Below are 25,337 nucleotides of genomic sequence, written 5' to 3'. Positions count from 1 at the left end.
TATGTGCTAGACGCTAGTAGAGTCCTTGAGAGTACTGGGTGAGCAAGAAAGTCCCCACCTTCGTGAAAAGGATGGTGTAGTGAGTGGCACAGACAGTAAGTGATTAAGTAGGTAAATACAATAAGTTCAGATTTTTGAGAAGTAATTAGAAGGATACAGACAAGGTAATACAACAAAAGCAAAGGCTACAGGGAGTGCCTCCATGATGAGGTGCTTCAAAAAAGTTGCCTCTTAGAAAAGGTGCCATTTGAACTGAGAAAGAAGAATGAGAAAGAGTTGGCCTGTCCTTAGTCTGATACAGGAATCGTGACTGCCATTCTTGTCTACTCAGCATTATTTCTCTTTTCTTCGAATTCCTAAAATCTTCATTATCCATACCATGCATTTAATGCTTAGGATGCCTTTTATCTTTTATGGTTCATATGTTTGACAGGTGAGTTTAGCATCTATCTAAATGGATGGTAAACTTCTGAAAATGTTTGCAACTCCAGGGTCAGCATGACATGACATGTGTCAATAAATGCCTCCAACTTTTGGGCCGTATGGTAGAGGAGACAGAAAAGATGCTGAGGACATCAGAATAGACTTGGAGGATCTCGACTCAGTCTCTAAATACTATCCTATATGCTACAAGATTTTTAGGTGTGTGTCAAAAATGTGATTACTAGTACAAGTTTATGTATCAACAATACAGAAGATATGAATTTTATGTTACATGTATATGTGTGAATGTGTGTGTGTGTGTGTGTGCACGCGTGCGGGTTTTCCATAGCTTGTGATCCATCCACTTTCACATGCATCCTGGTTACGTTTCCTTGAGTGAGAAAGTTGCAGTGGAATGAGAGCTAGCACACAGGGACCTGTTCATGATGCTAGACAGAGCTATCCATGAATGTTAGCTGCTCATGTGTGTGTTTTTTTCTAACATGTCAAAGTATATTTAAAACACAAGGGTTTGAGAACAATGTCCTAGACAGCTAATAAGAAAACACACCACTGTATTTCAACTTGAGGAACTAAGCTGAAGGGTTAAAAAGCCTAAGAACTTTCCTAGGAAGATGTAAAAAAAAAAAAAGAAAAAAAGGTGTTATGCCTGGTTTCCTTCATGGAACCCTGACTACTTTGTTGGGTGTGAAATGTAATCTGATCACTTTTCACAAATAGATGATCAAAAAAAAAAAATCTCTTTAGATCTTACCTTATCAGAGAACAGAGATTTTTCTCTAATCGTGTGTGATGATAAACAAAAGAGGAAAGCCTGCAGAGAGGTGCACATGAATGAGAACTTAGGAGATGAAGACGCTTTTCAGAAACATGGGGAGTTAGTGTAAAGAAACAGAAATTTGATCACTAATCCTGCTCACTCCCTCCTGCCCATCCTGTGCTTAGACCCCCTTCCCTAGCACTACCTGGAGGACAAAGCCTGTATCCTAAGCCTTAGCCACATTCTCCCATCAGGACCTTGCCTCTCTAACTACACGAGGTCTCCTGAATTCTACCCTTCGTTTCCTTTTCTCTGATCATACAAGCCTTCTTTTAATTGCTTTTATGCTTCTTCCTATCTTAGGGCCTTTATTAAACCTGTTTTTCTATGTCTACTCCACTTTCAGATTTTGGTCACTTCCCTGAACCCATGGGTTGGATTATGTCTTCCTGAACTGATTTTACAAGATCTTTGCTTCTGTCATAGCATGTGCCAACTGGCTGATTATGTACCCTATTTTTGCTTATCTGATAATACTTTTTTCCTCTAGTAAGCTCAGAGACTGTGAGCTCTCTGGAAAGGCAGGGAGAGTGTCTGGATAGTGTCTGGATTACTCACCACTAAATTCCTGAAGCCTTCAACAGATCCTAGCATAGAGGAGATGCTAAAAAAAATAATGCTTGTTGAATGAGTAAATGATCGTACGCCCTAGAGAGTCACTATAGACGAGATCGGGTTGGTGAAGGAAGGTTGCAAGGCACTTTACAAATTATAAGGAAGTAAATTCAGAAAGTGTGCAGATCACTCTGTATTTCCACATATTTAAATACATATGTACATTAATATATATGTGGAACAAAGAAAGATGAGGCAGTAGAGGACTCGAAGAGAATTTAGAAATTCCTAGGATAAGAGGACTGCAAGTACATTCGTACTAGTAAGGAAGAAGTCAGTGATGGGGAGGAAATGAAGATAAGGGACAGAGAGAGGAGTGGAGGGAGGGAGGGAAAGAGACTAACAGAGAAAACTGGTTGAGGGAAGTCTCAGAGGAGGAAGGGTACAGACAAGGGCAGAGCTCCTGACCCATTCTGATTGCTAATACTACTTGTAAAATTTTTGGTCCTGATCCCCAAAGAACATAGTCCTTGACCCACAGCATTATTGCTCAGTAAATTTTACCTACCACTGCTGTTAAAAAGAAGTGCAGGTTTGCTGGGGGTTTTCATATGTAAAGAAAGCAAGCTGGAAGATGGTAACCAAAGGTCTTGAAGACATTTAAATGGTGAGGCAACCTTATCTGCTCTGCGTTATCAGGTGGAAATAGAATTGGAAACTCCAGGAGGCTGTGCAATCAGCCACTTCTGAGATTAGTAAGCAATAAAACACAGTGAAAATGTCTCTTGTTGACGGAACAAATACTCAGTTTAAGCTTAGAGCTTCTGATCTGGGGGCCACAAAGCAGAAGCGGGCAATTTCAGATATCTTCCCAAGGTATGAATTAGTGTAACAGCTAACCTTTCACTAAAACATAAAACTATTAAGAATGTTGGAAGAACTAGAAATCCTTTAGTGCCTGAAGTTTAATGATTCTAAAAGAGCAGGCCTAACCTCATGACTAAGTTGAGATAAGGCATAAGGCATAGGATAAGTTTCAAAGGCAAAGCTAACACCTCAGGAATCACACAAAGACGCCAAAACAAACATAGTGACGCTCAAAGAATGCAAACTCTGTACACTGTAAAATTTTGAGCTAATTGGATATTTTCTTCCTAAATTGGTTCTTCCAGTAAGTTCTAAGATGCCCACAGGGCATTTCACACAACATAAAAATAAACAATATTCAGCAAATGGATGGAGTAATTGTTTCTCAACAGAAAACCTTCAATAACCTATGCTTCCCTACAGAGATCCGAAGTGAAAATTTTATACCACTTCACCATAAATGAAATTGCTTTCTGCACTTTCTGGGAACACATTCTTCTGCAAATAGGTAGAGCTGAAAATGTAGATAACAATGGGTGACTTTAGTCTTGGCACAAAAAATTAAATGAAGATTTATGAGATTAGCATTCAGAAATGTGGTGCTCCATTTTGCTTTGAGAAATGTGCAATTTTAATCACTGTGGCATTTTAAACTCCTCGATTTGTTGTATAAATACACCTTTATATGTACCCTCTTACTGGTTTTGCCTTTTGTAGTAAAAGAGGTTAATTATTTCACTTAACTTTGTGCAGTCTATGGTTAGTTTGGGATGAATAACTTAATTGCTCTAAGCTGCTCTAATGGTCTATGCTGTAATTCAGAGATGGCATTGAATTTACAACTCTTTGCTCAGAAAGTAGACTGTTGTCTAGGCAACATTGACCTGTACTGTATGATGACATTTAAGCATCCATAATAACACACTGTGTTTTAGAATGGGGGAAGTGTGGAGTATTATGCATGCAAGGTAGAATTTCTGAAAACATTGTTTTTCCCCTGCCTATGCCCCGAATATCACAGTAATTTATTCAAGTTTGAATTTTAACAAACACACTGCCAACTCTACATTTTCTCAGGAAGCTCATCTCAGTGGAGATGAGATCACATGAGACTGTAATGATTAAACTGTTCTATAGAAAATAACAAGGCTATTTTGGACTTCACTTTCCGAGTACATATTGTAAGAGATGGATGCTCACAATTAGCTGTAAGAAAAAGTACTCACAATGCATATATTACAGGATAAATAATGATGGTGAAGAAAAGCAAATATAAATTGATGAAAATGCATGAGGAAATAAATGTCAGAGACAAAGAGCATATATTGTATGTTTTCATTTACAAGCAATCTCCCATATGCTTGGTGAAATAACTTCTCCCCCTTGAGTTCAAAGATAACCTACAAATAGTATTTGGGAAAATAATATTAGAATTTTCATTCTTTCAGCTTTATCATTTTGAACTTTCATCTTATAAATTCAACAGTGTTAGCTTAGTGATTTATTGGTTAGAAAATCTCCAAGGATAAGAGAGGCAGAGTTAGAGAAGATTCAGCAGTTAATTATCATATCTTTGACTAAGCACCAGGCTAATACTATGTGGCTCCATTATTTTGTTGGACACAGAATACATGAAACAGGCACCTGAGGTCCTAGTGAAATAGGGTGTGGCTCCACTTTACCGCCAAGATAAATACACATTTTTCATATCAATTTATATTTCCTCATATTCATAAGAAGAGAATCAACAATAAAGGAACATTTTCATCACATTTATAATACCTTTTCAAATGCATATCCACCATGACAAATATATCTAGAGCTACATTTACTGTTATGACGGGGACTCAACAGTCTTTCCTTCTAAAATAGACTCAAATCTATAGAACAAAAAGGCCCTTAAAAGTAGGTTTCCTGTTTGAACGATTATATAAAACTACTTAAGTAATTCATGAAGCCCAGACAAGCATCCATTTGAAACAGTTAAATCCTCATACAATACAGTATCTGCAAAAATTGTAAGTGTTCAGATGAGTGAGTCAGTAAAACAAACAAGTGAATATGACAAATCAACAATTCTCTGATGGCTCGTGGAGTCAAAGAACTCCTCGAAAGGAATACTTAATAAAATGCAAAGGGGCCTCGCACTTGACATTCTTCTCCTCTGCCTGAGACATAGACTCACGAGTCAAATCAGTGAAAATCAAGATGCCTGTTCTATTACTTATATTACAGGGAAAGGTGATGCAAAACTGCACAGGTGAAGCAATAATGATTTCCTGACACTTCATCCCAGAATTAGGCAGACCTAAGCCTCCTGGCACAGGTCGACAAGCACAAGCTCCCTTACTGAAAGGCAGAACAGCAGAACACATTCCTTCTCTGTAGGCGGGCAGACATTGAAGAGAAAAAGGGAGAGGGCTGAGCTACAATGCCAAGGTCTTCCAGCCAATTCCAGAGGTCAGACTCTTCCTCCGGGGAGGGGCTGAAGAGAGACACAGTGTTACCCAAATGGGCACCTTCTTCCTAGAGACTAACAGGCCTGGATTGGGGCTCACCTCCAACAATAGCGCTAAAGAGCCAGATACTTACTTTGTCTGCAAAAGGGAAATTTCATTCACTCAAGAGACGTAGAAGGTGCTGGATTTTTTAGCTGCCCACAATCTACCTCCATTTCTTCGGTACCCAACATTGACCTTCCTTTGGAGAATTCTCTTGCACTACTGGATGCGGTCTTGGTAAGCATATGAGTCTAGGCCCCCATCCTATCCTAGACGAGGAGGAAATACGGGACACAGGGCAGTGTTTCTCCAGCTGTTCTGTGCACCAGTTCCCGGGAGGACTCACTTCCTCAAATACCCGTTGCTGGGCCCACCACCAGATTACGTCTGGGATGGGGCCCAAGGACTTACAGTTCTAACAAGTTCCCAGGTGATTCTGATGCCGCTGATACAGAGATTACACTTCGAAAATCAGTAATTAAGCTACGTCCTTTGGATTCTCCCTCTTCAGACTTTGATCAGTGACACAAGGACGGAAATAATGGTTAGTTCATTCATTTCAGCACTTGCCCTGACAAGATGGTGCAATCCTGCTGCTGGGATTCCAGAAGCCCTCCAGTCCCGTCCTTTCCTAAGTCAGTTTCTGCAGCTCATGTAGTAAGTTTGTGCAATATCCTTGAATTTCTTCTCAACGAGAGGGCCCCAACCCCTATAGGATACAAGCTACTAAAAGCTGGTACCTTGTACATAGTATTTGTTCAATAAATATTTGTTGTCTCAATCAGTATGAAGGGTTCAGAGACAGTTTTCTATATAGAGAGGACAAGGTTTTACTGCAGATCAAGAATGGCCCAAAACACACCTGCCCTGATGGTAGAGTCTTGCAAAATAGAATGGTTTGGGGCCCACTACTCCAACCCCAGGTCATCCTCTTTGACAGATGTCTGTCAATATTTAAATGGCTCAACTGCAACCTTAGGCAGTGTTTCTAACTTTTCTGTGTCATGAAGCTCTTTGAATATTTGAAAAGTATGAGGACTATGTGTGCAGAACAAATACACACACAGACACCCATGACAATAACAAGAGATCTGATACGATTCAAGATGAATTATCTAAGGTTCTGTGGACACCAGGTTAGCAACTCCTGCTAGCAATTAACTCATCCGATGACACAGGAGTGCGTCTGGAATCTCACTGTCTTGGATGCTTCAGGATGAGCCTTTTCAGACATGCTTTATTGAGTTTTCTTTTATGATGACTGTGTACATTTGATGACTGGCTCCTTAAAAATTATTTTGCACAAAAATTGAGTGGTGATATTGCATAGCTCAAGAATGTAGAGTCTTAGTTGATACATTCATCCATACCCTGGAGTGAGTCCCATGGTTTTCTGAGAAAAAAACTCAGCCCCAATAATATGAACTTTCTTGTCCCATCTCCATGCAGACATGTAATTATCATCATCTATTCAGACACAGAGTCTGGTGATGCACCGCCCCTTTAATAAGATGATATATACTTAAACACTACTTCATTTGACTCTTTAAGCATTTGACTCTGCATTTTCATAACAGTGCCTTCTCTTTACCCCAAATTCTTGACACCGAACATAACCTCAAAATAGTTTCTATTTCCAAGCTTATTAAAACATACATGTGAGAAATGATATTCATGGAAGATTAGCTAAAAACAATGCCTATCTATTCCTCAAAAGTCTTAAGTCTTAAATTCAAAGTTACCCTTGGATTAAGGGAAAGAATAAAACATTAACACTCATACTTTATTTTAAGGACACTGACTGTTAGCCATCACAATCAATTGAATTTGGACATACCTATTTGCATACTTTTGCTCAGGAAGAGTTGCACAGCTCTTTATCAAATGGCTTCATTTAATCTTATAGGCAGTGTGGACTGTGTAATTAGCAGTATTTTTCTCTGCTCATTTGTTGAAAGCTCTGAACCAAAACTGTGGACAACTAAGTGAATGGATCTGTTGGTGTATATTTTGTAAAGTAACTTAAGACAATCATTCTACAAGTATTTATGGAACATGTACTATAAACCATGCTCTGTAATAAGCAAAAAGGATTCACTGGTAAGAATTTATTCTGTGCTAATGAAAATTACATTCTAGGCAATTGGAACTCTGGCGTATTTTTTTTTTGCTTCAGTGTTAACCTGGTGTGCCTTTGGTTAACTGTCTTCAAGTTCCTTTTGGAATGAGGCATGATGTAACTAAATGAAATAAACTAAAAGATACAAAGTTATTAAAATGAGGCTAGAGTAATAAGAAAATAATAAATAATACATTTAGCGAGCTATATGGTGTTTCAAGGACTTAAACTAGGAAAATGTGTAATTTATATCAAGCTTCACAAACTACGATTTTCTCAGTTAAGTAAATTATAAATACTGCAGAAAATTAAACACCTAAGAAAATCTTTAAGTTAGAGGTACTTCCTTCTTTAGCATTTGAGTGTAAAAAATCAGAACATCCTTTTTCTCCCAAACAAGATAAGACTTTCATATATTCAACCTCCATTATAGATTTTTTTTTTCAGGATTACAAGACTCACAAAGGATCAAACACTCTCGTCCCCCAACAGAAACTGTTCTAGCAATGAAAATCTGCATTAAGTCAGAATGATAAAATATCACAAATAAGATTAGGAAGTAGAAAACAGGTGAAAGTACAAAATGATTTTTTTTTTAGTTTGTTAGGCAGAAAGAAATTTAATTCAGTGTACTGACTCATTAGAAAGAATATAACAGATCATAAATTATGAATAATTCCTTTCCACCATCACAATGTGGGAGGCAGCAATCATCAACAGCAATGCACATTTTTATTCCTTTTTCACAGAAGTTCAGTAGCACCTCACCTGATCACCCAGTCAACCATCCATCCATCCATCCACTCCTATTTCTGTTAAAGGCTTCAGGGAGGGTGAAGAATAAACTAAAATATAGCACTTTTCATATTTTAATAGGAAGCCTCAAGTAGAAATCTATAAAAAAATCAATTTTATACATTTCTAAGAAATTGGTGCAATACATTAAATAAGAATATTATAGGTACTTGTAAGACATGGAAAACCATCCAAAAAAGAATGAAATTCACTTCCATAAAGATTTGTTGAGTACTTACTATGCACTAACAGTCTTGAAAAATATAAGTATGAGTAAGAACTAGCCCCCAGCCTTCAGAGACTTAACAGTCTAATGGCCAAGGGGGATTCATAAACTTCATGCACAACTCATGATAAAATGTGATGATCTGGTATGGAATTTTGTATCTGGGGTACAAATTCATCCAGCTCTACCTCAAAAGACACAGTATCCTTTTCTCCATTTTGTCCACTGTTGCTCTATGTCAAGCATCCAGCAAATCTGGCCCTAACAACTCCAAGCTGCCTCCTAACCAGATTCATTGTTTTCCTTCTTTCTCTCCTCCACCCACTAACCACATGACAGTCAAGAGTTATCTTTTAACCAGATTATGTCACACCCTTGCTTTAAAATACCCAATGACTTCTTATTCCATTTAAAAGAAAATCCAACATTTTTATCCCGATCTTCAAGGACCCCGTTTCTGGACTTGGCCCATCTCTAGGACCTCATATTTTATTATGGTCCCTTTCTAAGCATGACACTTCAGTCACATGGGCTTTGCTCCCGATTCTCAAATAAGTCAATTTTATCCCCATCTCCAAGACCTTGTTCTTATTGGGGCCAAATCCTGGAAGGCACATCTTCCCATTCTTGGCATGACCCACTGCTTCTTACTATTCAATTCTCTGTTCAAAAGTTACTTCCTTAATGAGGCCTTCCTTGAAATTCCTTATATAATTATCCTTTTTTTTCTTTTGTGGCTAAACAAATTATCTTTTCAATTTATTTGTATTCTGTCTCTCTCTTCTGCAAGCTCCACAAGGAAAGGACCACATCTGTCTGTTCACTGTGGTTTCTTCTGAGCCCAGCATAATGCAGGGCATGTGGAGTGGGGTGTCAGACCACATTTCCCAAGGGTGGCCACAATAAGATTTCCCATCCCAAATGCGCCCCTAGAACCTTGCCTCTCCCATTGAGACACAGAGTCAGACTCTCCTCCTCCTGAATCTGGTTGGGTGAGTGATTCACTGGTAAAAAAAGAATCCAAGGAAAGTAAGGTCTTGTGTCTTCTGAGTCTAGCATTTCAACTTACACCTTCCTTGCTTGAATATTTCCTCCTAAAGCCTTTAGCTGCCATATAAGCAATTCAACTCCCCCTGAGGCCACCATGTTTTAAGGGAACCCAAACCATCCCATATGGAGAGACCACATGGAGAGGTCATGGGACTGTCAAAGAGAAAGGAGTGACAGACAGCTCCCAGCTGCTCCAGCCCCAGCACCTGTCTGACTGCAATTACACAAGACACTCTGAGCAAATGGTGTCCAGCCAACCCTCTCCCCAATTCTGGACCCATGGAAACCATGAGAGATAATAAAGTGATTGGTTTGTTCTACACTGTTAAGTTTTAGGGTGATCTGTTATGCAGAATTGGTCAATGGGAAGAGTAGGTGCTGAATCAACATGTGATAAGTAAATGAATGGTGAAATAAATACCATGTCTGGAACAGAGACCAAGGCTGCAAAGATCAATATGGTGAGAATCCAGGTCAGATGGCCTTCTGCACAACTAGCCGGAATACTCTGTGTTAAATGATAAGAGTTGGGCCTAAAGAAACCACAAGGGCAAAGCAGAAGAAAGAGCAATTAATCTCGCCTGCTGGGCTTGGGGAAGGCTTCCCTCGGTGACTAACAATAAACTGGACCTTGAGTGATCAGTAGGGGTTTTCTTGGTTGAGAAGAAACGGTATTTCGGCCAGAGGAAATCACAAGAGAATAAATGCAGAGCGCAATGAGAATTTGGTTTCGTTCTCCTCTTTTTAAGGAATTACTCAAAAGGCAAAGGTACATACAGCAGATAATGCTAAGGGAATCAGTATTCTTACTTTGAGAGAAAGCTCCTGTTTTTTCCTACCTTCAACATTACTGCCAGAAGAAGTGCTAAGGCAGTGTGTAATGACGTTACAAAATCTATAATAGAATTTTTTTTCTTTGACTTTTCAATGAGAGCAGTGGTACAGAGCATTGATTGGGCTACATGATAATCCACATGGGTTTTTTGGGCTTGACTGAGAAATTCTATATGATCAAACGGGTGTGGTATGGGGAGCAACACCCAGTAAATAAAACAGTGATGTTGAGCGTGGATGTGAATTAATGTATCCAGTTCTAACATGGAACTGGCTTGAAGTGGATTCCAGTGCCCAGCACACTCAAATTCATTCACCTGGTTTCCCTACCAAAATCCTAACACTTAACAAATCATTTTTAAAGGGGTCTTAACTTTTATAACCCATAAAAAAATCAAATTTAAAATATGCATTTAAGAACCACATGGTCATTTGCAAAATCTAGTTGATTTAATTTTAGAAATCATTCAAAAGCTGCAAATTCTTTAATAATATTTGGGTAGAATTTATTGATTTAAGAAAGTTTAAATAAGGTAAAACTCAACTGATTATCGTAAGAAAGGTTTTTACTCACCTTTCTTTTTAACCCAGTAAAGAGTAAGCAGTCTTGTTACTCTTAATGTATATGAGCAACATCATGAAAGAAATTAACATTCAAAGCAGACAGCAGCAGGTACCTTCTTCTGAGAGGCTACGTAGAACCTCCCATAGTAAATGCTTCATACACTTTATTATTTTTACCTTTGCAACTCGGGGTCTACTGAGAGAAAGAAAGGCATTTCAGAAGGTGAGAGAAATGGGACAGGACAGAGATGGAAGGAATTTGTCCAAAGGAAACTTTGTGGCTTCTCTGCCTGTCAGGGAAGACCAGTTTTCTTTAGCCAACCTCTTTCTAAGAATTGGCTATGCCACTAACCAAATGCCACTTAACCCTGCAAGGTGAGAATTTCTGGCCCTGTTGCATAAATAAAGAATCCAAGATTCAGGGACTAAGTAACTTGCCTAACATCGCACCTAGATGGTAACTGGCAGAGCCAAGATTTAACCCATCTTTTTAACTTGGATGCTCTGCTCTTTCCATGTGCTAAGATTAAATCAAGAAGTAAATAAAACTCTCATTTAACTTCATCTGACACAGTGAATAAAGTGCACAGTAATGAGGATACTGCATGTCCATCCGGTGTAAGTGACACATGGAGATAATGATACAAATATGCAGAAACTTAAGTGGCCTGTGGTTAAGAGGGGAAGATCTGTACGTATGTGTTGGTGGCTAGAGAATGGAGAATGGAGGAGAAGTGATTATCATGATCTCCCATGAGCCCGTTCCAAACCTGAAGTCTTGAACTGCATTGACACCTCTCTTGATTATCTTCACTCTTCTCTTAAATATTAGCTGAATCCTCTCACAAGGTGTTGGGATTATGGGGCAAGTGCACCCTTTCCTCTTCTCTTTCCAGCCAGAAGCATGAGAGAAATGGAGGCACAGGTATGGGGGATGCAGATGGAGAAGGCGTCTGTTTTCTCTGAGATTCTTGAGTATTTATCTAGGTATCTCAATCTCCCCTTCAAGGAAAATGATCTTCCTCCAGTGTTCACCTCCTTTAAAGGGGAGAGATGGTTCTCTACCTGGGGAAGAACTCAGGTTAGACACTCTTATTTTCCTGATCATATGGGACCTTTACCATGGACACAACCAGAATACATAACCAGTTTCATCTCCTGTCTATGCAATCATTTTGCTTAGATGGTGCTTTCCCTACTTTTTTGCTTTGCTTGGTTTCACAGATTCTTCAAAATGCATCTTCTTCACCTCAGGGCTGAGACAGCATCACTTCTCTGTGCTTCTTACTGGTGTATAAACACTTCCATGATAGACAGGGCAGCAATGTCCCATTTCCTTGGGCTGGTCTTGGTTTATACGTGCTGTCTTGGTGGGAATTACTAACGGTGTCCCCTTTCTCTTTCAAAATATCTCAAATTATAGAATAAATTATATATGGTCACCTTAATCATACTGTCTATCCCAGAGTAATTGATGGCTAGGTTTTCCACATTCTAAACAGAATGTGTGGACTCCTTGAGGGCTCCTGCTGTTTCGTATTCATCTATGTATTCCTGGGCACAGCCCCCAGTGTGGAATAAAGATAATAAACCAGTGAACAGCCTGAGTACCTTCCCTGCAGCCAGAAAGCCAGGACATCAATCTCTATGCAACTAATATTCAGGTCCTGAATTTGGCAACATCATACTTATTAAATAAAATTCTCCTTTGTTCTTGTAAATATACCAGTGAGAGATTAATTTGGAGTGAAGGGTACAGGAGTAGAGGATTAGCAGAGATCTGGACTGTGTGCCCAAGGGGAGATGAACTGAAACTCTGAGCTTCCATGCCTATCCAATCGTGGCCAGGGGACAGTTGTGGAGACGCAGAGACCACGGAGGACGGGGAAGATAATCCAACCTGGCTTTTTGGTGAAAGGAACCAGGGTAGGCAGGGAGAGAGCAGCAGTTTGAACAGTATGAAGAAAAATCAACTTCACAGTGAGAAGAGAGAGAGGAGCCAAGAAATGTGAGGAAATGGGGAAGGGATGGAGACAGAAACATTTTGGCGAAGGAATCTTTGTTCTTCCTCTAAGAGCTCAAGCCAAGGGAAATACCACCTAACAGATTTGCCGGTTAGCAAGAGTTCCCAGACACATCTTTACAAAGCAAGACTGCGGAGGCTAGCAGCAGCAATGGCAGAAATGCCAAGTGGTTCCTGCTCAGACAGAGTTACCCTGTTCACTGGCCAAACTTTAGATTCTGCTTCAAAGTACTGTCGTCAAATTACTCAGTGCTCCAGAAGAGGCAAAAATGACCTGTTGGGGGGCATTTCTTGAGCTTTTGAACTCCTCTATGAAGCTACTCATGAAAGTAGGAGATGAATGTAACATTGCATGTAAAATTTTGTTTAAAAAGTTAAGGTATAATTCATAGACAGAATAATTCACATTTCTGGGTACAGTTCTTCAGGTTTTAGTAAGTAAATGTAGTCATGTAACCACTGTCATAATTATGATCTAGAACAATTCTCTCACCTTCCAGAACTCCTCCATGTCCCTAAATAGTCAACTTCTCCACCTACTCCCAGCCCCTAGCAAACAGCGATCAATGTTTTATGTCAGGAAAGCGTGCCTTTATCATGCATGTTGTTATTATAAATGGAATCTTTCAGCACACAATGCCTATTGCACTTTAAAGCCAGCTTCTAACTGTATGCAAAAAAAAATACATTAAGAATTGGTTACTACACTTTAAAAAGATCGTCTGGGTTATGACTATTAACATTTGGGGAAAAAATCTTTACTTCTTTAAAAAGCATTTAAATTTCTATAGCATTAAATGCTGCATAGAATCTCTGAAACAATTTTAATGTGTTTAATTAGAAGTAATGGGCCATTCTTTGACTCTCTTCTGAATTGAGGCTATTGTAATAAAATATTTACTATTACAAGCAGTAGCATTCCAGTGAAAGCCCCATTTTTAAAGATAATTGGCTAATGCATTTTAAGTACCACTAAGTGTTACAGAAAAGCTAAACATTCTTTAAAATATGCCAACTACCTTTTTTTTTTTTTTTTTGCATACCATGCCTGACTCCATTCTCTAGGATTTTAAAGAATTTTCCTTGGCTTAAAGGAGACAAAATATCTCACTTTAATTCAAGTCCTTTGAAAACATGTGGGTTTAAGTGAATGAATGCAACAGCACTAAAATGTTGACACTTAGTGAAATGCCATTGGATGCTCAAAAGGGTAGAGCATTTCTGTTGAAACAGAAACACCTAATTTCTGCAGGAGGGAAAGCACAATTGTTCTCTACATTCAGTGCCTGATACAAAGATAAAACAAAAAAAGGAAAAAAAAACCTTTACTCAACATGAATGCTAGTAATTTCAAAGGTTAAAGTATCTGTATTCCAGGTGACTTGAGTTGACTTTTACTTAATAAATCAATTACTTATTCATTGTGACTGTCAGTCACTTAAATGATACTGTACAAAAAGGCACCCTCTACTTACATTTAAGTTTCCATCAGCTTCAGAGATAAGATACAGACCTCTTTTTAATTCAGTGATTTGCCATTTAATGATATATACCTTTCTAGAGAATTTCATGCACTGTTACAGTTTCAGCTTCCATATATATATACTCATAACACCCACATTACATTTCTATCTGTAGCTCAGGCCTTTCTCCTGATTTCTAGATTCATAGAGTCAACCTCTATATATACACAGATATATCCAGTTGGTTTGTCAACAAGTTCTTCACACTGAAACAATTCCAAACGGAACTTAACATACGTGCCCTGATCCCTGCTCCTTCTGTAATGTTCCCCATCTCACAGGACAGGTCTACCACACTCCTGATGCCTGAACGGGAAATTTAGGATTCTGCCTTGACTTGCATCTTCTCTTCAAATCTTTAATCAACTCTGTCTTGCTGATTAAACTTTTTCACAAACCCCTCACTACTTCTCTCTATTCTCATTGCTATTTGTTTTGTTTGGACAATAACCCTCTCTTGTGCAGACTGGGGGTCTTGCCTCAAGTTCCGACCACTCCAATTCATGGGCTTGACAGTCACCATTATGATTTTTTTTGTTAAACATCAATTTGATCTTTTAACTCTGCTACTTTATTTTGTTGCTTTCCAGCGCCTGTAGAATTAAGTCCAAACTCTTCATTTAATTTGGCTTACCAAGTCATTCACAGTATACCTCTATGGCCCAACTCTCTTAGCAACCCTTCCTCCTAAGGTACTTTACACATGAAATGCACTGAACATTTAGTTACTCAAATGCCTGCACTGTCCTTGCCTCTGTGCCCTTGCACATGCTGTTCCTCTGCCTGGAGCTCTCTTTTCCAGTGAATCCTAGTCATCCTTCAAGTCTTGCTATAGATACTACATTCTCTAGGAAGCCTGCTCTGCACCCTAATCTGCAGATGGGGTCTGCTCAGGTAATCACGCAACATCCTGTACTTTGCCAGTTGGGTTTTATTATAACTGTCTTATGTTACCTGTCTGTATACCATGAAAAGTTACAAATAACGGGATGGGCTTCTCTGATGAAAATTAAATACCTAATGCCTAGCACATAGTAGGTGTACAAAATATTTTTAAATGAACGAATGAGCACGTCATTTTAAGAGCCCAGGAATACTATTTGCATTGGAAGCCCTTGTTATCTCTTCAGAGCAGCTTTCCTAAGACCTTTGTCGGAAAGTAATCCTTTTATTACCTTAGCTTGAAATGCTCTCTCTGCTTGAAAGCAGTAACACTGATGTCTTCAAAACTTTTCTGTAATTGAGGTGTCTCACTGACTTAGAGCCACATGACTATTGCTGATGCAAAATTACAAAACTGTAATTGTGCTGATATAAAAACTTACAAATCAGGTAGACTAAGACCACTCAAATGTACCGTGTGGTTTACATAGTAGACATATTTATCAACTTACGTAATTTTTAAAAGACATACTTAATTTTTGAATTTGTTTTTCTATTTTAGGCTTTGAATGACACTATATAATTTATGTAAATATATAAGATATCTATGTATTACATACAGATATCTATGTATTACATCTGTATCTATAGCCTACTATACATATAGGCTTAATCAAAAGTGCAACCATCAACAACCCCTATGCTAGGCTAGAGAAAGTTTTCCTGTTTGTCATGTTTCTTATTCAATGACAAACCCACATTGATCTACCAAAAACAAACAAAATAAAACAAAAACCAAAACACAAACAAAAAAAAACTAATGAAAAAAATTATAGATTTTAAATCTTGCCATAAATACCCCATGAAAAATGTTTGCCTTCTCTTATGTTTTCAAATGCATCAATGAATTCACTTGTCCCCAAGATGAGATTTGAATCTGCATGTTTTAAGTTGGAATAGCTGATGATCGAACAACCACAATAAATCTATCATTTAAAGTGCTTTCCCAATTTGGCTTAAGTCTGCAGACCGAGAGGGACAGACATGGGGCTTTTGTTGCCAAGTGATGGCTCAGACCCACTCTGATTTCACATGAACTTGGAGAAGATTCAACTCTGTAACTTGCTCTGTAATTGCTTCTAGCAGATTTTCCCCTAAGCATCAAGGCCCTGGCTCATCAGTGCTTTGACTGTCCAAAGAGATAAAAGCAAAATCCAAACCACCAGACTTGGTGCCATGTACTGAATATCTGAGCCCTCCCAAATTTATATGTGAAGTCCTAATCCCCCATGTGAAGGCATTTGGAGGAAGAGCCTTTAGGAAGTGATTAGGTCATGAGGGTAGGACCTTCATGAAGGGAATTAGTGCCTTACAGAAGAGACCCTGGAGAGCCATCTCTCTTTCTACCATGTAGAGAATATAATGAGAAGGCAGTTGTCTGCAACTCAGAAGAGGGCCTTAAGCAGAACTCAGCCATGCTGGCATCCTGATCCCAGGTTTCCACGATACAGAACAGCATGAAATAAATTTCTACTGGTTAAGCCACGCGGTTTATGGTATTTTGTTATAAAACCTTGAACTAAGATACCTAGGAAGGACTGTAACTCTGTGGACCCTCTCCTTAAATATGCTTTCTCTTCTTAACCCTATTTTTATACTCGAAAGCTTCCTTATTCATAGGGGAGATGCTAGAAATATTTAATACAAAGTAGAGGATCAGTAGGATTGAAAGGGTTAAAGAAATATCATTTATGAACATGAGACATTGCTGGAGTAACAACCATTTTTCCCCCTTTCTTCTTAAAACATAATCCCAATTTCTCATTGGGCGCATTTTCACCTACGAAAAAAGTCCATATTCCCAACCTCTCTTTCCGCTGAGTTGAGTGGGGAACTAACTAATTTCTGACCAGTAAGGTATAAGGAAAATCACTGTATAGGACTTCTGGGAAGTTTCTTAAAAGGGAGGAAGTGTACCCTGATTTTTACCTTCCTCCTTCCCGCAATCGGTAGATGACATTGCAGTCACATTGGGAAGGATGTCTTTGCGAGGCTGAAGCCCTAGCAATCATCCTGCTTCATAATGTGAGGACAGAGGAGCAGAAAGGTAAAAGGGGTCTGTGTCCCTGATGATTGTGGACTCCAGGCAACCTTGACTGCCTACCTTCAGAGAGACCAACCAGCCAATGAGCCACCCAACCAACAGACAAAAGGCTTCTGTCTCTTCTAGTCACTGTTACTTCCAACATTTTATTTATAACATAACCTCATTCTTACAGAACAGCACTTCTACAAATATCAGACATCATGTAAATTACTTCACTCATGTAAATTGCTTACTTCATAGCAACTGTAGAAGGTAGGAATTATTATCTCTGTTTCACAGATGAGGAAACTAATGTTCAGAGGGGTTACGTAACTGACCTAATGATAACAAGGTAGTATGTGGCCAAGTCAGAAATCCCGGGTGAGAATCTACAATTTAAATTTTTTTCCTGTATTACCCCAACCACTCTCTAATGTGGGAGTAAATCTCTCCTTGTGTGCCTTCACCTAATCTCTTAATCTTTTATTCCCTTTTAAAATTAAGATTAAAAACCTCTGCCTACTATAGGAACTACTGTGAGGCCAAGTGGGCTTATTATTGTGCAAAGCACTGAAGTCCTTGGAATATAATCACTGTTTAATTTACATATACAAACAAAACTACTTAAAATGTTTTTGACAACAAAGGAGTCAGCAGTTAAATAGGAAGATTTAACTTCCAGCATAGACAAAATTAACTATACTTCTTTAAACTGGCTTCCACAATTAAACTCCAAATCACTGATTTATTTCTTGTTCCAGAAACCTATTCTGTGTGGCCTAGCACTTGGTTGGATTGTGTTTTGCAACCACTCAGTCCACAACGTTGCGTTGTCACCTTGCTGTGGATGCCTTTTAAGGAGGTATCTCCTGTACAATTTTGGAGGAATAGATTGTGTTGTTATAAACAACTCATAAAAATAACTTTGGGCCTATAACCTAAAAGCAGTTCAACTGGTTGTCGATCTGCAATAAGACTTTGAAATTTTGGAACAGGAAATCCACATTTCTTGGTCTAAGGTTTTATTGTTTGTTTTGTTTTCCCTCCACCTCCAAAAAGAATAATTTGAATTCCATGACTTCAAAGGCTGAGACCACCCTCAGATTCTAGGCTCCCTGTAAAATGTGGCATTGAAAAAGCTTCATGGTCATGCCCTCGCTATGTGACTAATTCTGGCTATGTGATTTTAGGCAAATTACATAATTCCTCTAAGCTTTAGTTTTCTCATTAGTAAAATGGAGATAATAATATGATCTAAACAACACAGAGTTGTGGAGACCTTTAAAGGAGATAATGCGTGTAGAGCCCTGTATTAGTTTAATTTTTCTTTAATAACAAATTACTATAAAATTAGTGGCCTAAAATAACACAAATGTATTATCTTACAAATCTGAAGGTCAGAAGTCCAGTATAGGTCTCAGTGGGTTGATACCAAGGTGTAGTCAGGCTTGTGTTCCTTTGGAAGGCTCTAGAATCATTTCCTGCTCCTTCAGGTTGTTGGAAGAATTAGTTCATTGCAGTTACGGGACTGATGTCTCTATTTCCTTGCTGACTGTCAGGTGAAGATTTTTCCACTGTGGAGAGGAGTCTGAAATTCCTTCGCTCACTGGCCCCCTTCCACCATCTTCAAAGCCAGCAATCCAGATCAGGGTCCCCCTCATGCTTGAAATCCCTCCTGCCTCCTCTTTCATTCTCAGACACCTTTCAAACACTTCTGTCCTCCTCTTTATCTTCCCCTTCCAAGTGCTCAGGTGATTCTTTCAGTCCCTCCAAATAATCCAGGATAATCTCCCTATTTCAGGGTTAGCTGGGTAGCAATCTCAGTTTCATCTCCAACTTTAATTACCTTCTGTCATGTAACATAACATGTCATATGTCTCCAGAACAAGGACAGGGACATCTTTGGGGCCATGATTCTGCTTACCACGAGCTCTCAGCACAGTGTCCCAGCACGTGGTAAGTACTCAATAAATAACAAGAACAGCCAATACTTATGTTTACTCTCTGCCAGGTACTGACCTACTGCTGTAGAAGCAGTTCTATGTTTTATCCACATACCAACCTTCATCACATGAAGCGTGTGCTAGTACCATCATCCTCATTAACAAATGAGGACAGGAAACACACAAAGAGTAAGTCACTTCATTGAGCTGTAGAAGAATAAAGATTTGAACCTAGGCAGCCTGGCTCCAGAATCTGCTGCTAGGCCCCATTCTACTGCTTCATTTTAAATGTTATTATAACAGCCAGGAAATCAAGAAAGCTTTTGCTTAAGCTAATACCAGTAATGCTAAATTATTTCAATAGAGGGCGACAGCAGTGTTGGTATTCATCTGGCAAATGCTGTCATCACATCTTCTCTCTGCACTGAGATGCTGGGCCACCAGGTGCTGACGAAGTCCAGGGCTGACTTTCCTTTATCATTCCAGTGGGAGGCTTACCAGGCAAGTGGGGAGGAAAATCTTTCCTCAAATAAAGTATTCTATGTTGGAAGAGGCGAAACATATCCCTATTTTTAATATCATTTTGAGAGTATTACAGAACAAAAACACTGCTATTGTGGTCTTTGAACACCTTGCATTTTATTGAAATGCAACTGCATTTTCATTTCATACCGAAAACCTACTTCGGCATCACTATAGAAAGCAAGAGCAAATAAATCACCACCTTTTTGGACAACACAGTACCTTTCATTCTCCTGAACGAGCATATCTCCTTTCTTCCAGGAAGAGAGCGCCCTGGGGGAGGCTCTGGGTTTACAATCCAAGCTGACGTTGCTGCCCACCTGCACCTGAATCAACCTTTTCATTGGAGTCTTTGAAAAATCCGGAGGAGAAGCTGAAAGGAAAGAAAGGATAAAGAATGAGAAATAGACATTTCATTTTCTTTAAATTCCCATAAATTTCAAAGGTTGACTTTATAATGATTTTTTTTTAAGTTTCTTGACACATAAGGTATCAGTATTTGATTTATTCCATTGACTGGGCACCACATACAGGACGACTTCAATGCCCAAAAAGTAATCCCTACTTACTGTGTTTTCTGCCAAGTTCTAATTCTCGAGACAATTTATACAGGGATTTAAAAAGTTTACTATGAAGTTTTAAAATAGCTCAATCATGAGATTATTAAAACTAAAAATATTTATCATAGAATGTTCTTGAAAGTTAGTTCCATGAAGGAATAGTAGAGCCAGTCTCTCTTGTGACTTCTAGGACACTGCAGCTGGCACGTGCCTGGCACTCAGTACGTGCTCAGTGACGTTTTTAGAATAAAGGCTGAGTATTGAATTCTTATTTGCTTGTATAAAAGTGATCAAGATCTATTATAAAATTTTCATGTGGTTAGGTTTAACTTCCAAGTTGGCCAAATATATTATAACATGCATTATTACACTGTTACAATATTACATAAAATATAATATGTAGAAAACACTATGTTTGCTAATAATGCATGGAACGCTGATCTTGAAACAGTAGTTGATATTCAAGATACGTAATAATGTATGCTTTGAATGAAACTATATATTAATCTGAAAATTATCCTTCTTTTCACTACAAATGTGGAAAAAAGGTAAGAATTGAGTGCATTTCCCCAAATATCTAATCCTCTGTCTTTTGGCATATCCCAGTGAATATAATTTTTTTTTATCAGTGGAGGTCGTACAATGAGTTAGACTACATATATAATTGAAGATAAAGAAGACACGGTGTCCAGAGGTTGCTGGTCTGAAGAATTAAGATCCTAAGAGAATAATTCTTACTAAAAGAAATATAAAAAAAGTTCATATATATGTATATTTTAATTTTTTAAGTTTTTTAATTGAAATGTAGTTAATTTACAATGTTAGTTTCAGGTGTACAGCAATGTGATTGATATATATATGTATATATGTATATATGTGTGTGTGTATGTGTATGTATATATATAAATATACATTTCAGATTATTTTCCATTATGTTATTACAAGAAATTGAATATAGTTCCCTGTGCTATACAGTAGGTCCTTGATGTTTATCTGTTGTCTATATAGTAAGGTGTATCTGTTAATCCCCAAAATAGGTTTATATTTGAACAAAAATTTTTTTAAATGTAAGTCAAATTTTCTTCCATACAAACACCCCATGAAACATGGGGTAGCGATCCATCCATTCTAAAAATTAATAATGGCTCGTAAGGGTAATTTAATACAAGTACAGCAGTGCTTTAACTTAATATATATGCAAATTCCACTCCTCTCGGTCAAAACACCCTACTACTCTGTCTTGGAAAATACTAATCAGATTTTCAGCCAATGATCTACCCTCCCAAAGGTTCAGTCTTCCTAGTGCAGATGATGTGTCTCTAACTTCCATGCACCAAGAGAGACCTCTTTTACTTACATCAGTGTTTTCTGATTAGAACACTTGACATTTTGAGCTAGATGGTCATTTGTCCTGACAGGCTCTCTTTTGCACTGCAGGAAATTTAGCAGCTCCCTGGTATCTGCCCACAAGATGCCAGGAGCACATGCTGGCTTACTCCTTCCCCTTCCTCTCCTTAGACTATGACAGCCAAAAATGTTTCCAGACATTTCCCACTATTTCCTGGGGGCAAAATTGTCCTCAGTTGAGGAACACTGAGTTAGAACAATCACGGCCTTTCATCCTTCTGGCCATTTGGGTTGGATGAGCCATGGGTATGTGACCCAAATCAGGCTACATGGGACCAATGACATGTAGGACTGTGACTTCTATTTGAGCAAATAAGAAAGCCATCCTTCCTGCACTATGTTGACAGTGGTCATGAAAACTGAATGTGCTGGGACCATCATATCACGCCTCATGGTGGTGATGATGTTTGAACCCTGGGTCAGGTCAGACTGAAATCCAAATTTTCCATTTTAATTACATTGAGCAATAAATTTCCTCCCCTTCTCTCTTCTTTCCCTCTCTTCTTACATCCTTCCCTTCCTCCTTCCTTCCTTTCTTCCTTCCTTCCATCCTTCCTCTTTCTTTCTTTCTTCCTTCCTTCCTTCCTCCCTCCCTCCCTCCCTCTCTTTCTTTCTATATATTATGTTATACTCTGACAATTTTGGTTGGACTTTCAGTCACTTGCTCCTTAAAGTGTTTTTCTGGACAATTGCCCTGAACATGATATAACATTTTCTTTCTTCTCCTATACCTAAAGTACAAAAAGAAGAAGATAATTAATAATTTCAAGGAGTTGAGCCTTGGTTAATTAGAGCTTCAGTGTGTCCAGTGCTGGGTGCTTGCAGGGTTATTTAAGACAAAGACAACTCCTTTTGGATCAATAAACTATTGATTTGAATTCTGATATTCACTTTCATAGACCAGCAAAAGAGAACAGCAGAGTCACTTATTCTCTTAAATGGTATTGCTTGGTTTGTACTATTGGAGTTGGATGAGGATGTCTTAGGTCAACACTTTCTCCCTATGATTTCTCTACTTCAAACTCTGGGGCTGAATTCTGGCCATAATTCTTGCCTTTCCTTAGAAATCATTCATATGTATGCCTTGATTAGAAACCTTGCATGATTCTGCTGTAATACTGTAGATGTTATTAGATGTAGGAATCTAATATAAAAAGTAAATATTTCAGCTTCTGGAAAAAGTGGGGGATTTAAGAAAATAAAAAATTAAAAGGAGAAAGTGAGTCTTACCCACAACCTTGAGCTCAGCACTGGAATAGACAAGACCATGTTTGTTTTCTGCTATGCACTGGAACATGCCAGAATCAGTCACATTTAGGTTTGATATTGTAAGGGCTCCATTTTCTATCTGTATTCTCTCCTAGATGATAACAAAAACGTCTTGCATATAAACATACATACCATTTCAGAAGACAAGTGATAACCACTGAATGTTATTTCAAACATACACAAACCTTCTTAGTTTCCCTCTACATATTAGGCAATCTAACTTAAAATTTAAACTTTTCCCTTATTTGCAACTATGAGACTGATTCTACATAAAAGACATTGGAAATGCTAATAAACACCCTTCAGTCAAAAAGTATATCTGTAAAATAAATAACAAAGCAAGATGTACTTTCTGCAACCATTGCATTTTTTGCTGTAGATAAATTTGTAGACTTAAAAAAAGATGTACTATGCTTTCCCCACCATGAACTAGAAAGGGGTTTTCACCATTTCTAAAAATCATGTAAATTAAAGACATTATAAATTCTGTGTATTAAAAAGGGTTCTGGGAAACACACATTTATTAAGGGTTTGTAGATAGTACGAAAGGTTATGTGTAGAAATTTGAAGGAACATAATTGACTCAGTACACAATTTTTAAAAAGAGCCAAAATCACATGGCTGAAGAAGAGAAGTGATTGAGAAAATAAGTACTCAAATAACAAGGTAAACAGGTAATCAATACATGTATCCTCCAGAGGCCATCCAAGCTATCGAACAGGAAAAAGGAAATTATCTTTTAAAATTTAAATTAAAGTAAGGCCTTCTCTAATTTCAAAAAAAAAAAAAAAAAAAAGTTCAGATGACCCTTACACAATACAGGTTCAAACTGCTGCTGGGGTACACTTATTTGCAGATAGTTTTTCAATAGCAAATACTAAAGTACTACACAGTCCCTGATTGGCAGCATCCAAGGATGCAGAAGAACCCAGGACACAGAGGACTGACTGTAAATTATATGACAATTAACTCCTGCATTGTTCAAGGGTTAATTGTATATAATTTTATGGACTAAATTCATAAAATCACCTTTTCCCAATGAAATTCAATGATGAAAATACTTCCTCCTTGGCAAACTTATGCCTTTTTCTTCCTTACCACTTCTTAGATGAATGTGGTATGAACTGTTCAGATGACTGTGTGCAAATGCAACAGTTTACTTTGGCTCTAGGTACTACGGAAGGCATTTATTTACCACAAAGTGGGGAGAGGGAGGCTAAATAAATCAGGCACACTATCTCACCTCCAGCACAAGGGCTTCTCCGTTTTTCAACCATCGGTAGGAGGGTTTGGGCTTACCGCTGGCCCGGCATTCCCAATAAAGATTGTCCTCCACTGCTATTTCCACATCTTTTATGAGTTGAACCCAATGAGGCTTTGCTACAATAAAAAAAAAAAAAAAAATCAAACCACTCCACAAGTAAAAAACAAATACTTTATCCACATAAATATAAATGGATATGACTATGAGCAATAGATTAATATAAGCATAGTGGCTAAAATTGTATTTAATTCCCTAAACATTTACTAAGTGGATATATGAAACATTTCTAGATTTGAGGATGGATGTTGCAATCTGCCCTTTCCTAAGCCAAACTCATTACGTTTTCTCTGTTTTCAAATTTCTGGGCACTGTATTTCATTCTTCAGATGTCTATTAGTAGAGAGGAATGCAGGTACACAAAATAGGTTTTCTTGTCCAAGTGCATTTTTGAATTATAAGATCACAATTGATGATAACCTAATAAGTGAATGACAGCAAATACTAGTCTTAATTATGCACTAAAACTTACCATCCATAGAAGAGAAACTTCTATAGCAGAGGAAAAAAATATTTCCTTCAAGTTAGAAATAACTCTTAATTAAATACAAACCAGTGAGCATCTTATAAACCTCTGTGCGAATTAAAATGAAAGCAGCAAAAGATGGATAAATTGGTTCAATTTGAATCATATGATTTTTTATGAAAAAGAAGTAACTCAGGCAACCTTAAATTATGCATGCAAATCAGTTGCATCAAGTAGACTTACCATTTTCACTTACATTTTAGAAGATACTTGGAAAGTTCTTTTACAGATGAAAGCAACATACCACTTACAACGAAAGACACTCAAAGCTCGCAGTGTATTTGGCCGAGTCTCAGCTTGTGTTTTAGATCTGAGACTAAGAGGTGAGATGTCTTCCTAGCTTCACATTGCATTATGCATGTGATGTGTACCGCGGGGCTCACATTTGCATCCTCCATATGGAGAAACAGTTGATCTATTTCTATTTAATTTCAGCCATGGGAAGATTTGTCTCTCCCTTTCTATTTCACAAAATTGCTTTTTTTAAATAAATGAAATTG

The 25,337-nt window shown here is 38.1% G+C and overlaps 1 protein-coding gene across 3 annotated transcripts in view; it reads right to left on the bottom strand.

The window, feature by feature from the left end:
* CNTN3 (contactin 3) overlaps positions 1 to 25,337 on the bottom strand; it is a 299,939-nt gene that overhangs the window by 62,690 nt on the left and 211,912 nt on the right. For all 3 annotated transcript variants that reach the window (XM_045507068.2, XM_045507069.2, XM_010970589.3), the window contains exons 9-11: positions 24,234 to 24,370; positions 22,952 to 23,081; positions 19,977 to 20,127 (exon numbers count right to left, since the gene is read on the bottom strand). In XM_045507068.2, the coding sequence (XP_045363024.1) occupies positions 19,977 to 20,127; positions 22,952 to 23,081; positions 24,234 to 24,370 (418 nt within the window). The remainder of the gene's footprint in view (positions 1 to 19,976; positions 20,128 to 22,951; positions 23,082 to 24,233; positions 24,371 to 25,337) is intronic.

The sequence above is a fragment of the Camelus bactrianus genome, chromosome 17 (assembly GCF_048773025.1).
Source record: "Camelus bactrianus isolate YW-2024 breed Bactrian camel chromosome 17, ASM4877302v1, whole genome shotgun sequence".
Classification (NCBI taxonomy): Eukaryota; Metazoa; Chordata; class Mammalia; order Artiodactyla; family Camelidae; genus Camelus; species Camelus bactrianus.
Note: the sequence above shows the minus strand (reverse complement) of the source record. Positions and strands in the feature narration are given on the sequence as shown.